Source organism: Desmodus rotundus, chromosome 9 (genome assembly GCF_022682495.2).
Source record: "Desmodus rotundus isolate HL8 chromosome 9, HLdesRot8A.1, whole genome shotgun sequence".
In the NCBI taxonomy this organism is placed as follows: Eukaryota; Metazoa; Chordata; class Mammalia; order Chiroptera; family Phyllostomidae; genus Desmodus; species Desmodus rotundus.
Window position 1 is genome coordinate 20,294,170 of NC_071395.1, and position 14,925 is coordinate 20,309,094.

The 14,925-nt window shown below is 40.0% G+C and overlaps 1 protein-coding gene across 10 annotated transcripts in view; it reads left to right on the plus strand.

Moving 5' to 3' along the window:
- Window positions 1-14,925, plus strand: part of TRIM2 (tripartite motif containing 2) — a 122,284-nt gene that overhangs the window by 100,494 nt on the left and 6,865 nt on the right. For all 10 annotated transcript variants that reach the window (XM_053912036.2, XM_045202664.3, XM_045202663.2 and 7 more), the window contains exons 7-10: window positions 2,817-2,920; window positions 3,152-3,319; window positions 9,128-9,296; window positions 10,395-10,465. In XM_053912036.2, coding sequence (XP_053768011.1) covers window positions 2,817-2,920; window positions 3,152-3,319; window positions 9,128-9,296; window positions 10,395-10,465 — 512 coding nt within the window. The remainder of the gene's footprint in view (window positions 1-2,816; window positions 2,921-3,151; window positions 3,320-9,127; window positions 9,297-10,394; window positions 10,466-14,925) is intronic.

Sequence of the window (14,925 nt, forward strand, 5' to 3'; positions counted from 1 at the left end):
CATGTCAAGTGGAAAAAGATGCCACCGATACTTACTGAGCGCTAGGTGGGCACCGTGCTGTGTGAGAGGGGGCGGAGGGTACCCCCGCCCTTGTGGGAGCTCACAGGTCAGTGAGGGAGACAGGAGTGTTCCACAGTTGAAATACTGTGTGATACGGGATGGAATGTTCTAAAGGACTTTATGGAGAAAGCATGATCCGTGTGAGCCCCAAGGGTAATTATCTCAGAAACCTGGTGTCCTCAAGTCCAATTAGAAAGGAACGTGGTGTGTATCAGAAAAAAAGGGTTATGTAAATCTCCTAGTCTCCTGGTCAGGAGAACCTGGGTTGCAGCCTTCCGTCTGTCTCTGCGACCTTTGTGATGCGTCTAGCTTCCGTGTTGCCTCCATAAAGTGGACCAATAGGTAATATTTATCGTGTTAACTCATGGGGTAGTTGTAAGGCGTGCATGAGAGAAAACAAATGAAAGTGCTGTAGATACTAAGAAACCTTTAATTTTCCCATGATGCAATGTGGGTCATAATTTACTCAGACATTAATAATTCGTTCCGGCACTCACTCACTCACTCAGCAAACGTGGTTAGCACCTACTTGATGACCGTGTGTTAGACCTTCCATTTGGCTCACTTTCGTCCTCTTGCATTATCCCATTCTAAGTATCTAGAGTTCCTTAACATTAATCTCATTAAACTGAGCAGGAAGGGGGGGTGGAATTTACAGTTATTAATCCCCTATTTTGGCCCAGGGCGTTCTTACCTACCACCCTACTCTGTAATTTTCCTGGAGGCGTGGGTGGAAGTGACCAGGAGGGACACAGATGAGAGAAACTGTTGGCTTAAAAATTCATTTTGTGCCTCGTCAGCTCGTTAAACATCTGGGAAAAACAAGTTTAATTATCTTTTGGAATTGTTGCCCAGTTGTTTATAATTACTTTTAAAACTCGTGTTACTTGCTTTACTGGCCCAATGTTAAGCCATCAAATGAAATCTTTTCCGTCAAAGTGGCAGGAAAAGATTTTGTAAGTACTCTCTGTGTTTTGTGTTACATGTATGTTTGTTATGAAAGAACTACTCTTCTTGATATATTTAGAATACTTTGGGGGCACTTTTCTACAGACTAAATAAAGTTTACTAAAGATCTGAAAGAGTAAAGCATGATCCCAAATTATTTCTAACTTCTGGAATTTCTGTTTATTTTATTTGGGTCTCAAGACCTTCTGTCAAATGCAGGCCGTGGATGTTTCAGTATAACGATAACGTGCTGTAGTTCTGCGTCACTGCTCAACATCGAGGTTTTCCTAGTTTAACTGCTGGTGAAAATTAGTACTCGTTGTCCCTCTAGTTAGAGTATGTGGGCGGTTTCCTTTGATCCTCAGGGGAAACACTGAGATCCTGCTGTGCTTAAAAAACACGCATAGAGTTTAAAAAAAAGATGATCAATAACTCTGACAAAAGATGTTCATTAGAATCGGGATGCTATGCCAGCTACTTGTAAACCAAGCCATGTGGCTTAAGGAAACATTTTTTAAAAACAAATATTGTAAAATTAAAATGGCAATGCCTGTTCCATTTAGCTCTTTTTAAAACGTATAAGCAATCATGGACTAACAGATGTGCCTCCATCTCTGTGATTTCATTTACATGTGGGGCAACAGACTCCAGCTCTAGTTAACTTGAGACCGAGAATAAGAGCTGGACCAGCATATCGCCCTGGAGCTCGGTAGAGGTTGGAGGACCCCCTTCTAGCAGTGTGGCCTTTTGCAGCAGAGTTCCGTTGCTCTCCTGACCCAGTACTGGCAGGTACTGAGCAGCACAAGTTCGGGCAGCATCTTTCTTTCCCTTGTTCTGAATGATTCTGCTATGGAGTCCAACTAAGCACCTTTGCCTACTCTTTCCTAAGGCCCTGCACTGCTGCCTTAAGGCTAAATATCAAATTGCTCTTTTGAATAGAAATGAAATGATAAAACGGAGGCACAGACTTCTCTCTCTAGGAAAACTTTAACCTCCCCAATCATTTCGGAGCAAAATTTATTCTATTCCCATCCATTATTATTTACATGATCCTACTGAAATAAGTTGTAAACACTTCTTTTGAAACAAAAACAGGCATCTGTTAACCCATAGATTCCTTTACTATTTTTTTCTCCTGCCTCATCTCATTAAAGGAAAAGTCAGTAAAGATGAAAACGTTACTTGGTTAAATTCATTTTCTTTTGCTTTTCTTCTTTATTTAATCCGGAAAGTGCTCTGTCGGGATATCTTTTACATTTTCATATAGCCTGTGAACACAGTCTGTGAGATACTGAGTCTGTGAAACTAATGCAGAAGTAAACCCAGTGTGTGAAACTCAGCCGGCTGGTTTGTAACAGCTTGGCCTTCAGAGTTGTTAGGTGTACTGGGAGTCAAATGGCCGGGTTTCCTCTAAGAGCTGCTGGGTGAGAGGGTGGGATTCTGGCAAAACTCTAAGGCTCTCTCCTATTGCAAAATCTCAATTATAAAGTTAGTTTTTATTATTGTGGGAATCTAATTCTATTTTAATCATGTTAATATGCAGCTACAACTTAGTGAGAAAAGATTGGCATTTGCCTAAAAGAGTGATTTGTTGAAGACTTGATTATTCTGGAAGAGAGAAGTTTAGTAGCAGATAAGTCAGGTCATGGGAAGGGGGTTCTCTTGCTTTTTGTTCCTCTTTTTTACAGTATAATTTTAAAACAATGCATTCTCAGTTTACCTTTGGAAACCTGAATAATTCCCTTGCTGAGACTGAGAAATTTGATACTCTATTGCTTAATTTCTGTGGTTTTATAATTTACTTTTAGGTACCAAAGGAAGAAATAAAGGAGAATTCACGAATCTTCAAGGGGTAGCTGCATCTACAAGTGGGAAGATACTAATTGCAGACAGTAACAACCAGTGTGTGCAGGTATGGCCCCTAACTGTACACCTCCAACCACCAATGGTGATAAAATAGGTACAGTTGCCTCTTTTCCTACTTAAGACTTGAGGTGCATGGTACAAGGGAAGCTCAGAACGTGTGCCTAGACCTCTCTTCAAACAGGACGGGCAAGTTCTGTCCTGTGGTACAGATGACGGAGTTTCTGGCCTGTTTCTTCTGTGTGACTTCTCATTCCAACGAATGTAATTTGTTTTACAGATATTTTCCAACGACGGCCAGTTCAAAAGTCGTTTTGGCATACGAGGACGCTCTCCCGGGCAGCTGCAGCGGCCCACGGGCGTAGCTGTGCATCCCAGTGGGGACATAATTATTGCAGATTACGATAACAAATGGGTTAGCATTTTCTCTTCAGATGGGAAGTTTAAGGTAAGATTAACTACTGAGTAACCACTAAACAGTAGAGAGAAGGAATTTCCTTGTCTTTTTCCTTTTTGAGATCCAATAAAATATTCAACAATTCTTCATATACAAAGACATCTAGACTGTGTTACATCTAAGTTTTGTGAAGTGAGAGTAACAATAATATTTCCATCAATCTACTCCTATATATCCTAAATATGGCTTCATTCTATAAAGCAATTAAGTTACCCAGTCAATTTTTTAAAAGGTTTTATTTTTTTATTTTTAGAGAGAGGAAGGGAGGGAGAAAGAAAGGGAGAGAAACATCAATGTGTGGTTGCTTCTTGTGCACCCCCAACTGGGGACGTGGCCTGGCCCACAGCCTAGGCATGTGCCCTGACTGGGAATTGAACTGGCGACCCCTTGGCTTGCAGGCTGGCACTCAATCCACTGAGCCACACCAGCCAGGGCCCTAGTCAATTTTTTACATCATGATAGGTAAGGGTTATTAAGAGGCAATTTATATTTTCTACATTAACCTAAAGGTTGTCATTTATGAAGTGGCTTCTACTTTCTCAGACCCATGACAGGTACATGGGGAGAAACAAAATTGTAAGACATGGTCCCCTCCCTTTAAAAATATACAAGCCCCTTGAGAAAAAGAGATGAAAACACCGAAAACAATGCATGTCAGCCTTTATTCCGTCATACGTTGTTTGGTGTAATCTCAAAGCAGAGTGTTAAAGAATACAGTATAGGAATTGGAAGGAAAATGGGGACTGGCTTCACAGAGAAAATGCAAATTGAGCTACACTTTGAGGGGTCCCATCATTTGACATATTTGCTGTCACTCCTGGTGTCATCTTCTGTTTCTTCAGCAAGTCACCCAAGTGTAGAGAGCTCTCTGGTGATAACAAATGTCTCTCCTAAGGTGTCATCAAAGAACATTATCATCCAGCCCATTTCCAACACTGTTCACAGGAAGATTATGAGCCCCTGTGTCAAAGGTGTTTTCGAAAGCCACATGCACTATGCCTTCTCTGTCCCCCCGTCCACCATTCTAGAGGCTTCTTTTCAGTTGACAACATGGACTATAACTCAGATCAACCCATTAGAATCCGTTTGGCGAATTATGTAACTCTCTCAAGCCTTGATAGGCTCATATTTCAATTTGGAACTTGGGTAAGGATTAAATGTGGTTTTATTTCTGGATTTTGTACGTGTCCAATATGAAATAGGCATCAAAAATGTTCTTTTCCAATGCCGGTAGTAAGTTTGTTCAAAAAATGAAGTCTGTTCGGTTAGCTGTGTTTTGGGCTTTGTGACCTCAAATGCCAGCTGCCAGTGTTCATTGCTCCCTGTCTGAGAATGGATGGTGCTCTTCATACTCCATTCTGGAGTCCTGACGACTGCGTGAAGTTCGCCTGTTAGTCTGCATGGGAGCACTTATGTTTTCCTTTTTCAGGTTGTGAGATCACTACAGTCACAGCATTTTTATTATTAAAATAGTTACCTACACAATTGTTCATCTTCAGACTGGAGCCCCTGTGTTGTGTGAGGCAGCATCTTTTCAAACTAGGAAAATGAAAAGCTACTGTCTTTAATTCTGCCATAGTGCACGCAGTTCTTCAATTGCCCTGGATTTTTTTCGCCCCACTCGTAACGTGATGCCTTCATACGAAGGCCACGCACACAGGAAGATCTCTTACCTTTCTTTAACTTCCTTCCCTTCTTTTGTGTTTTCATAATCATTTGCGTGATATGCCATAACCAAATATGGCCACTTTACCATCAATAGAGTAAAAACTATACAAGGACCTCTTGAAAATATCTATCTAGTTAGGAGACACCCATTGTTCCTATTTCATACTCTAGCGTAATCATAACCTATTTTTTTAAAATTCAGAAATGCTTATTAAGACAGGTATTGAAACAGGAGTTTTATATCTATATATTATATTGAAATATTGTATGTCCAGTACATTAAAACATTGAAACAGAAGAGAGAAGGGTTTCCTGAATTAAGCCTTTTTCATTCAGTGGTTTATCAAAACCCTAACGGTTGAAAGATAGCAAATGAAAACACTCTAGTATTATAAAGGGATTCATCCAAATGTGATTTCCATGACCGTATACTGAGAGATGCTCATTTTCTTTGATGGGATTCAGTAAAATAAAACAGGTGCTCACAAGGACAAACCTTTACCAGAAATGTGGATTCTTTGTATTTATCCCTAATAGTTTTAGGGATATAGCATCTTATCTCCTTTTCTTTCTTTTACTCCCTAACTTCTTAGCCCTAATACTCATTCCTATCTGCCTCTATTTTTGTTTCTTTCCATCTTCCCTCCTGACTTACATCTTCTGGTCCATCTAGGAACCTTCTGTGACTCCGGAACAGATACAGAAGTGCCTGTCATAAAGAAGTAGGAAATCAGGAGGTGCCAGTTTGGGTTTTCTTTTCTTTTCTTTTTTTTTTAAATGGTAGAAATAGAGACCCTGGCCACTATATTAGAAAATATCTCATCTTTTTCCTTTTCCACTTAAGGACCTGTTTGTTGAGCTAAATACTTTCATTTAACAGTTCCAGAGCCAGGATCTAAAATATCTTTGCTTACTATTCTATTTAAGATGGGAGACATATTATTGTGCCAAATGTTATTAATTCTCATTTTATGTGGTAGAATCTAATGCAGCTAAACTGGGACTGAAGGGAAGTGGAAAGAAAAGAGGTTTTGGTTCAACATTTAAGTTTTTTCTTTTAGACCCGCCCAAACTAGTTCTTAACTACCTGATAGAATGGGAGTAATCCTTTATTTTCTGTTTTTAAGCTACATAATTATCATCCACTTGGCATTATTATATGGCTGAGTCATTCTAAGTAACAACTAGTGTTCATAATGTTAGATACTAATAATATTCTTGTTTTAATAATCAGAGTCTTCTCTCTTTTGATCCCTACTGACATATCTTGTATTCAGACATGAAAGAGAGTATACAATTTCTTTGTAAGTTATTATGTTACAGTGTCTTTGATCTTGGGGCTAGATTGCAGAATCAGAATCAAGTTTATACAACAGATTCCCTTGCCAGGACGCCATTGTTTCCTTCCTAAGTAAATGTGTGTCTTTGTTCTAAAGAGGTTGAATCTGAATCTCAGTCATTTATAAACTTCCAAGAATAAAAGACTGTAGAAGGTCTGAACTTCTGCTATAGGAAAGCCCCCACCCTTCTCTTCATGCTTTCTTTTTGTGCATCTCTTCACGTCTCTGTTGGGAAAGGAGATAACCCTCTGGGGCAGGTGTGATACCAGCTGAGTAGGGTGAAAGAGAGGAGATTATCTATGTGTCATACGTTGTGGTTGACATTTTCCTTTATCCTTTGGAACCTGCGAGACCCAGGAGGTAAATCGCATAGTTGCCATTTTACAGATGAGAAAACTGAGGTTCAGACTGATGAAAGAATGAATGAGTTTTGCTCTGAAATTTTGATCCTGGTTCACTGCGTGAACTGTGGTATCATAAAAGGAACTAGGAAATAAGGAGGTGCTAGTTTGGCTTTTCTTTTCATTTTTTTAAAAGACTTTATTTATATATTTTTAGAGAGAGGGGAAGGGAGGGAGACAGAGAGGGTGAGAAACATCAATTGGTTGCTTCTCGCATGCCCTTAACCGGGGATCTGGCCTGCAACCCAGGCATGTGCCCTGACTGGGAGTTGAACTGGCAAACTTTTGGTTCGCAGGCTAGCACTCAATCTACTGAGCCACACCGGCCCGGCATTTTCCTTTTGTTTTTTTAATGGTGGAAATGAAGAAGATAAATTTGGTTTGACATTTGCTGAGTTTAAGGTGAAACTTCTAAAGTAGGCCATGACTAAAGATATGGATTTGAGAGTCTTCCACACAGAGGTGAAAGTTGATGCTTTAGCGTAAATGAGATATCAGAAGAAGTGTAGAGTTGCATTGTCCAATGCGGGAATCACTAGCCACATGTGGCCACTGAGTTCTTGAAATGGGGCTGGTCTGAATTGAGACGTGCTGTGAGTGTAAAATACATTCTGGATTTTGAGGACTTCGTCCCCCAAAAAGAATGTAAAATATCTCATTAATAATTTTTATATTGATTTCATGTTGAAATGATCACTTGTAGATATATTGGGTGAAATGAAATATATAGTTTAAATAAATTTTCCCTTTTTCTTTTTCTTTTTTTGATTTGGCTGATAGAAGACTTTAAGTTACAGGTGTAGCGCATGTTATATTGCCATCACACAGCACTAATGTGGAGAGAAAACCCGAGAGGACTAAGCAGAAGCTTTGAGAATGTAGCTTTTCTGGAGTTATTCTTTCTGGAGTTAACATTTTTAATTTATAAAGCAATGTTTGCAAATTGATTTTTCAAATAAGCCTGTAGAGAGCATAAAATGAAAAGCTGGTGTTTCTCTTACCACTACTAGTATCTCTTTCCAAGATACAAATTCTATTTGGTTTTTTAACTTTGTCCTCCAGGAATATGTTTCCACATATAAACACATTTAACACAAGTGGGCTCAGATTATACCAACTGTTCTATATGTTGCTTTTTAATGTATCTGAGAAATCTTTTGTAAAATCACATAGAGATCTACTTTGTTCGGACACTTTAAGCCTTGGTGCCAAGGACAACTGTGCTTCTTGCTGTCCCCTCATGTACCAGGCGTGCCTTCTGGCTGCTCTGTCACCTTGGGGGCTCTTTCTCCTTCCCCGTCTACAGTGACCTGTGCCATCGAGTTGTTCCACCTGCCATCTGAGATGGCTCATGGGAGTGCCCCCAAATCCACCACATGGAACACTCACGACCAGGCACTTTAAAACGGGCACAGCAGACATGTTTGTCTGGGCAGTGACACCAAGACAGCTTCGAGAGCCACATAGAGGGTGCCCAATCAGCGTCTGTAGAATTAGTAAATAAATAGGGAAAGGAGTAAACACCTTAGAAGCACCCTGGAAAACGGAGCTATAAAGTAAAGGTGGAAGGCATGGCAGCTGACTCAGCAAAATGAATACGATTTAACATGCGTGTGGTGTGTTTGATAGAAACCTAATGCTTTCCTCCCATTTTAAAGTCCTGTGCAAACTGGAACCATTTAGTCATCATTTGACCCTAGAACACTGCTAGAGTTTTAAATTGATGTATCAAGGAGGTATTTGTTGAGTACCTATCTGACACCAAGAAGTACGCGAGGCCCTGAGTAAGTATGTGGTGCTGGATAAAACAGGCATGACTCCTGCCTGTGTGGGACTTGATTCCACTGAAGTTCAGTGGCAGATGCCTGGCAACTTCGATGTGAATTATGATATAAAATAATGACAATGATAGCTTCTCTTTTATGATGGCTAAATATAGGCTATACTCTATACTAAACACTGTCTTACTTTAATACATATTCTGAAAATACCATTGGAAATTATTGAGGTTATTTTTTTGGCATTTTTGAATATATGTGGAATCTGAAGCCTAAAGAAATTGCATGCATTTGTGCTACACCAGCTGTGTCCAAAGCAAGTGGAAGACAGAGGTCAGACTCCCTATTCCTAGTCCAGGGGTCTTTTGCTATATACCAGACTGACCCCAGTTAAGGGGATTCCAGAATATTTTTGGTGGTGATTCCTTTAAAAAATAAGAATTTCATATAAATATCAATAGCAGATAATAGATGGGACAGAGACAGCTTTCCAAGACAGAGACTACTGTGTAGGCCTGTTTGAACATTGAAGGAGGTGGTGACTAAGAAAAATGTCTGTCTGCACGTTCTGCGTTGCGTTTTCAGCCTCACTGCTGTACTTGTCTCCCGCAGACAAAAATCGGGTCAGGAAAGCTGATGGGGCCCAAAGGAGTTTCCGTGGACCGCAACGGGCACATCATTGTGGTGGATAACAAGGCGTGCTGCGTGTTTATCTTCCAGCCAAATGGGAAAATCGTCACCAGGTTTGGTAGCCGAGGAAACGGGGACAGGCAGTTTGCAGGTACACTTGATGGTAATACGTAAACCCCCTTTTTATGCCTCTTCTGCTCACATTTGCATGATGTTGGAGCATGTTGAAGGCGCCTACCCCCCATTATGTTTGCTGGCTTTGGGAAGGATGCTGGGGATGAAATCTAAGCAAAAAGCGTGGTTAGGTGCATCTCAATGATGCCCCGCCGCCCCCCTGCAGTAAGTTAAACTGCCATCCACGTGTGGCTTTTATTGGTGGCACTTCACAACTTCGAAGTCTAATCTTCAAATAGTAATAGTAAATAACATATAAATTTTAAGATCACATACTTTTAAAGAAGAATGTTTGAGAAACAATGGAGTAACTCCTGTTTCCACCTAGCTGGAGCTTTGTTTAAAGAGCCTCTGAATGAGAAATTTTTCACCTTCCCAGGTGACTGTAGGAGAGCAGGCATTCAGAGTATGTGCCGACTAGAGGAAGGGCAGACCTTTCATTTCTCTTTTTGCTGAACCACTTTGCAGTCACAAGCTTGCTTAGTTTTTCACATCTGCAAGAAGCTGAAAACAGTTTATTAAATTTCCTTCTTAAAAGGGTGTTTTTGCCATTTAACCTTAATTTGCATAATCTTTCTTTGTGCTTTGTCTCCAGTTCTACCACATTCTGAATGTCACCCAAAATCATAGAGTCTAGGTTTCCTGCCCTACTTTTTAAAATATCTTATATATTGGGTTTTTTTTTTCTCAATGCTGAACGTTACCATGTCTTTCCTCAGTGGGACCTAAGGACCCTAAAATAACTAACTCGTACTCAGGCAAGCTGGCAGATGTGACATTCAGATGCTGGTTGGGAGAATGAGTTCTGATGCTTATGGCTCATCCCTCTTCATTAGGGCTGCTGGGACTCTTAGCTTGACCTGGATGAGGTCAGAGTAGACAGTCACAAGTGTAGAGTGACAGACATTCTGTGTTATCTGGAGCCAGAGGTCTGGCTGAATGGTCTCTCAAGTTCTGAGGCTCACCTTATTTGGTTTTTCTTAAATAACTCAGTACTGTATTATGTTTTATACCTGTTATGTTGTAATTATTTTTGTTATGGTCATCTCATATTTTTTTCCCATCTTTATTGCAGGTCCCCATTTTGCAGCTGTAAATAGCAATAATGAAATTATCGTTACAGATTTCCATAATCATTCTGTCAAGGTACTGAGAACACATCAATTGTCGTTAACTTTTAACTGCTTTTATTGAGAAATTGGTCTGGGAGGAAATAATGTAACGGTCCCATATACACAGGGGGCCTTAAGGAGTTAACGTGAAAGAGCAGATTTTGTTTCTCCTTAAAGATGCAGGTTTCCATTTGGACGTACACACTTTGGAGAGTCAGTAAACTGAATAAAATATGGTGGCAATGAGGTTCTTAATTAGAAACCGTGTAAATGGAGACGACTTGAAAATTAAATTTGAAAAAGCAATTGCTTGAACTTGGAGAGACAGAACTTTCTGAAACTTAACATTTTGTTGCTATTCAATAATAAAAACAAGATCACTTTTTAAAATTTTCCACATCATAAGGACATTCATACAAAATTAGATATTTAACTCTGCTACAACAAAACATTTGGGGAGGAAAATAGCCATCACATACGTTCATATAGCATATCTCATACTTTGTCAATGCCTTCACACAATCAGTGTTCCTAAGAGAACAGTGCCCATCCCCTGTCCCCCGATAGTAGAGTACATGGTTCTCACTGGGTATGGGGGGAAGAAAGATTTGATCTTCGTTCTGAACAGATCAGGAAATAAAAAAGTAGTTCAAAGTAAATTTCTCACTTACGGAAATGAGAGAATGTTCAGTAGCATTCAAGACCAGGCTTCTCCAGGTGGGATGCACGTTCCCTTGCAAGTATGCCAGGTGGTCAGGGACAGTGTACTGGCGATGCTTTTAAGAGTCATATATTTACTTTAAGGGTTACCTTCTGATTATATCAACTGATACTGGTTTGCACGTATCGAAGTGATATAAAATTTTCCTTGTAAGTAAGTATATTTAAATTTTTTAAGTTAGGACTTTAAATTAAGGATAATAAGGAAACAGCATAGGTGCTGTGCCAGGGACTAAGGTTTGCACTGAGAGACAACCATGGAGCAGGCAACGTTAAAACGATTTGTCAGTGTTGGTAACTGGAATGGATGGAAAGGACTTTAACACCCAAAGGTACTTCCTCTTCTGTGTCCTTCACGGCTTCATTTCCCCAGCCCATTCCGGAAGGTTTTTTTAACCTGAGTAAGTGGAAAAGCCTTGGGCTTTTTTGATGGTTATGCCAAGTCCCTGTGCAAGGAGCAGATAGAGCACAGTGGGCTGTGGAGATGGGTGGGACGAAGGAAGAGGGTGCCCATCACGGCTGACTTCCAAGGCTGCCTTCTGCCACACTGTCTCCCCAGAGTTGCTGCCAAAGTGGTAGAACTCCACCCCTACTGCCCCCACCTCCCTCAATGCCAGTAAGCTGCATATTCTCACCTGCTTGGGACATGTCTTGAAAAGGGAAGAGCACAGTGAGAAAAATCAATGGCAGGGGAGGAAGGAAACTGATGGCAGAGAGGCCGCAGAGACTGGGCTTGTGTCCCTCCTCCTGGGGAGCTCTCACCTCCCGTGCAATGAGCATAACTATGAAAGGATGACACAGGCTGTTACCACATGCTACCCTTCACTCAATTTATAGAGGCATCATTCATTAACTGGCCCTTCACCGGAAGAAGACCCATGCACATCCTAACAGTATGAAGGCCAGCAGATGCCTGGCCACAGATGCTCTTCCCTGTCCCCCACCGGAAGGCAGTGATATTAGTCAGGTTGCACTTTTCTACTAAGTGCACCTGTAGCCCCAGAGCCTTTCCTGTCCCCGGGGTTCCAGGCAGCCTCTATGAATCCCCTGGCATTGGTGTGTGGGACGCCCCCTATTTATCAGCCCTGCTGACACTGTAGGAGGAAATAGGACACATAAGTAACCAAAATGCAGGGCAGATAGCAATAAATAATTTCTCACAAATAGGTACATATAAAGTTCTGTAAAGGTCTTAGAGATGTCTAAGACCACCTGGGAGGACTTCCAAGTGGAGTGGTATTTGAGGTGAGCAGGATTTGGAAATCGGAAAAGGGTTATCATCAGTGTTACAAAAACATGCCATAAACACTTACTCTAAGAAGCAAAGCTATAAAAGATGATTTCAGATCATACTTCTGCCACTTAATATGTTTTCATCTGAATAATTTACAACCAATTAAATGACATTTTAGATGGGGGATATAGGAAATGTGAGAAATTTATAATTATTGATTCTGAAAACTTCAAGTTTTCAGTACAGTAGAGGTAGATTATTTTAGTTAAACTCAATTTTCCTCTTACTTAAAATCAGTCTCTTTTTTTGTTTTGTTTTTGTTTTTTTTTTGTCTTCTCTTTGATAACCATTGCCATATAGCTCTTACGGCTAATTGGAATTTTTTGGCTGTTTGTTTAATTTCCATATAACACAGAGCAGTTAGCAGTAGTTCTGGATTTAAGTCACTTCTTTTGATAAATGTAAACACTATACCTTTAGGTCAGGGCTAACAAGGGTCTGGTTAATTCTTTAGCTACCTTCATTATGTATTTTCTTTTTGTGGCAAAACAAGTAAGACTACATGTGGCATCATCCATCATTCCAAAATGACGCAGAAGCACCCAAGCATTGGGATTATGCCAAGGGAAACCTACGGACTCAGAGAGATAGATACAAACAAGTCAACAAAAAGATTATTTGTAGGCCTTAAGGGAAGGATCAGAGAATGATAAATTGGATCCTTGCCTGCATACAGATACTCCTATTGCTCTTTAAAATTAGAGTGTTTTATGTGAAAGGAGATAAAAATAGTCAAGAGAGATTTTTGAAACGTGGTATCTTAGTATTGAGTTGGCCAAAGTTTGTTTAGTTTTTTCTGTGCAATGGCTCTGGTAGCGCTTAGGTGTCATTAGCTTTATTTGACAGTTTTGTTAGGTTGTGTTGTGACAGCTGTCATATCAGCATGCATTTTAAAAAATCATCAAAATTGGTGAATTTTTGTGCAGCCATGTTAATACTGAAGATGGGAGAAAACACACAACATTTTTGGCATATTATACTTTATTATTTAAAGAAAAGTAAAAATGCAACTGAAACGCAAAAAAGGATTTGTGCAGCATGTGGAGAAGGTGCTGTGACTGATAGAATGTGTCAAAAGTGGTTTGCGAAGTTTCTTGGTACTGTGGACTTTTTGGCCAAATAATTCTTTGCTGTGGGCTGTCTTATGCATTGGAAGATGTTTAGCAGCATCCCTGGCCTCTACCCACTAGAAGCCAATAGCAGGAGATAGCTGACATACTCAAAATATCCAAAATCAATAAAGTTATTGGTGAAAATGAAAAATGTGTCTTTTTTAATGGAAAAAATGTAACAGGCTTTTTGGCCAACTCATAAAAGCATGTTCTTGCCTTTGTCCCTTGCAAAGAACCAAAGAGGCAACTTGCTGACTTGGCAAGTAAGTATATTAGTTCAGGAGGTGGTCACTTCAGGAAGTGGTCATGACTCTTTCTCTTTATCTTAAAGTAAGTTTAGCCTTTTAGGGATTGAAGTGTCTCACTTACCCAGTATAGGTGACTGAAAGAGAGTCACTTTAATCCTTGCTGACCACAGAGGTGGCAGTGGGAGAATCGCTGAAAGGTCCCGAGATCATCCTCACATTCGATTTGCGCTCCGATGTGGTGCCCTCCCTCCGTTTCACCCTTGAGCAACCCTTCCTGTCCGGGTGCCGTGCCTGTAATACTTGCCGACTGCTAATGAGTATTTCCATATGTGGAGGCTGCATAATAATGTGAGCTTAAAATAATATACTGGGGACATTTCAGAACCATTGAGTATCATCTGAATCATCAAGATAAAATTATGCTTATCATTAAACACATTGACTCTCAAAATCAGTAATCTGTACTTGATGCATATACAGTAACGTTCTAGTAATAGTAGTGATAAGAATATTTAATTAACTGCAACACTCCACTGCTTGCCTATATCAGATTAAGCAAGAGAACTTGCTTAAGAGTTCTGTTTGCCTCCCTATTCTGTCCACCTCCCCTCTCTCAGTAGCCTTAGGGTCATAGAAACTCTATTTTAACTAAAATATATTCTGAAAATATATGTATAAGCCCTTTTTTATCCCTCACCCACCGCCACTTCTCTCTGCCTCTGTGTGTGTGTCTCTCTTTCACACACATTCGATTTCCCGTTACGATTCGTTAAGTCCTGCCAACTCTTTCTGGTTGTATTGACTTAGTAAAGTGGTAGTAAATTCTGGGCATCTGGCTTAACAACAACCTCCTACTTTCTGACCCAACTCTGAATCATCATCCATCCTGTTAGAAATACAATGCTGCTTCGTGAAATTTAGCTATTTATTTAAAAGGCAGAAAGAATAATATGTTGGAAATTATAGCTCTACTTTCTCACACTATGCTACATTTGTATATATTGATAATTTATAATGGCAGTATTTTTCATATAAGTATTCACTAACCAGATATAAGCTAGAAAAATTGAGTTAATAAATACTAAATCAGATTTATATGGTAAGTTGGGAAACCACAATG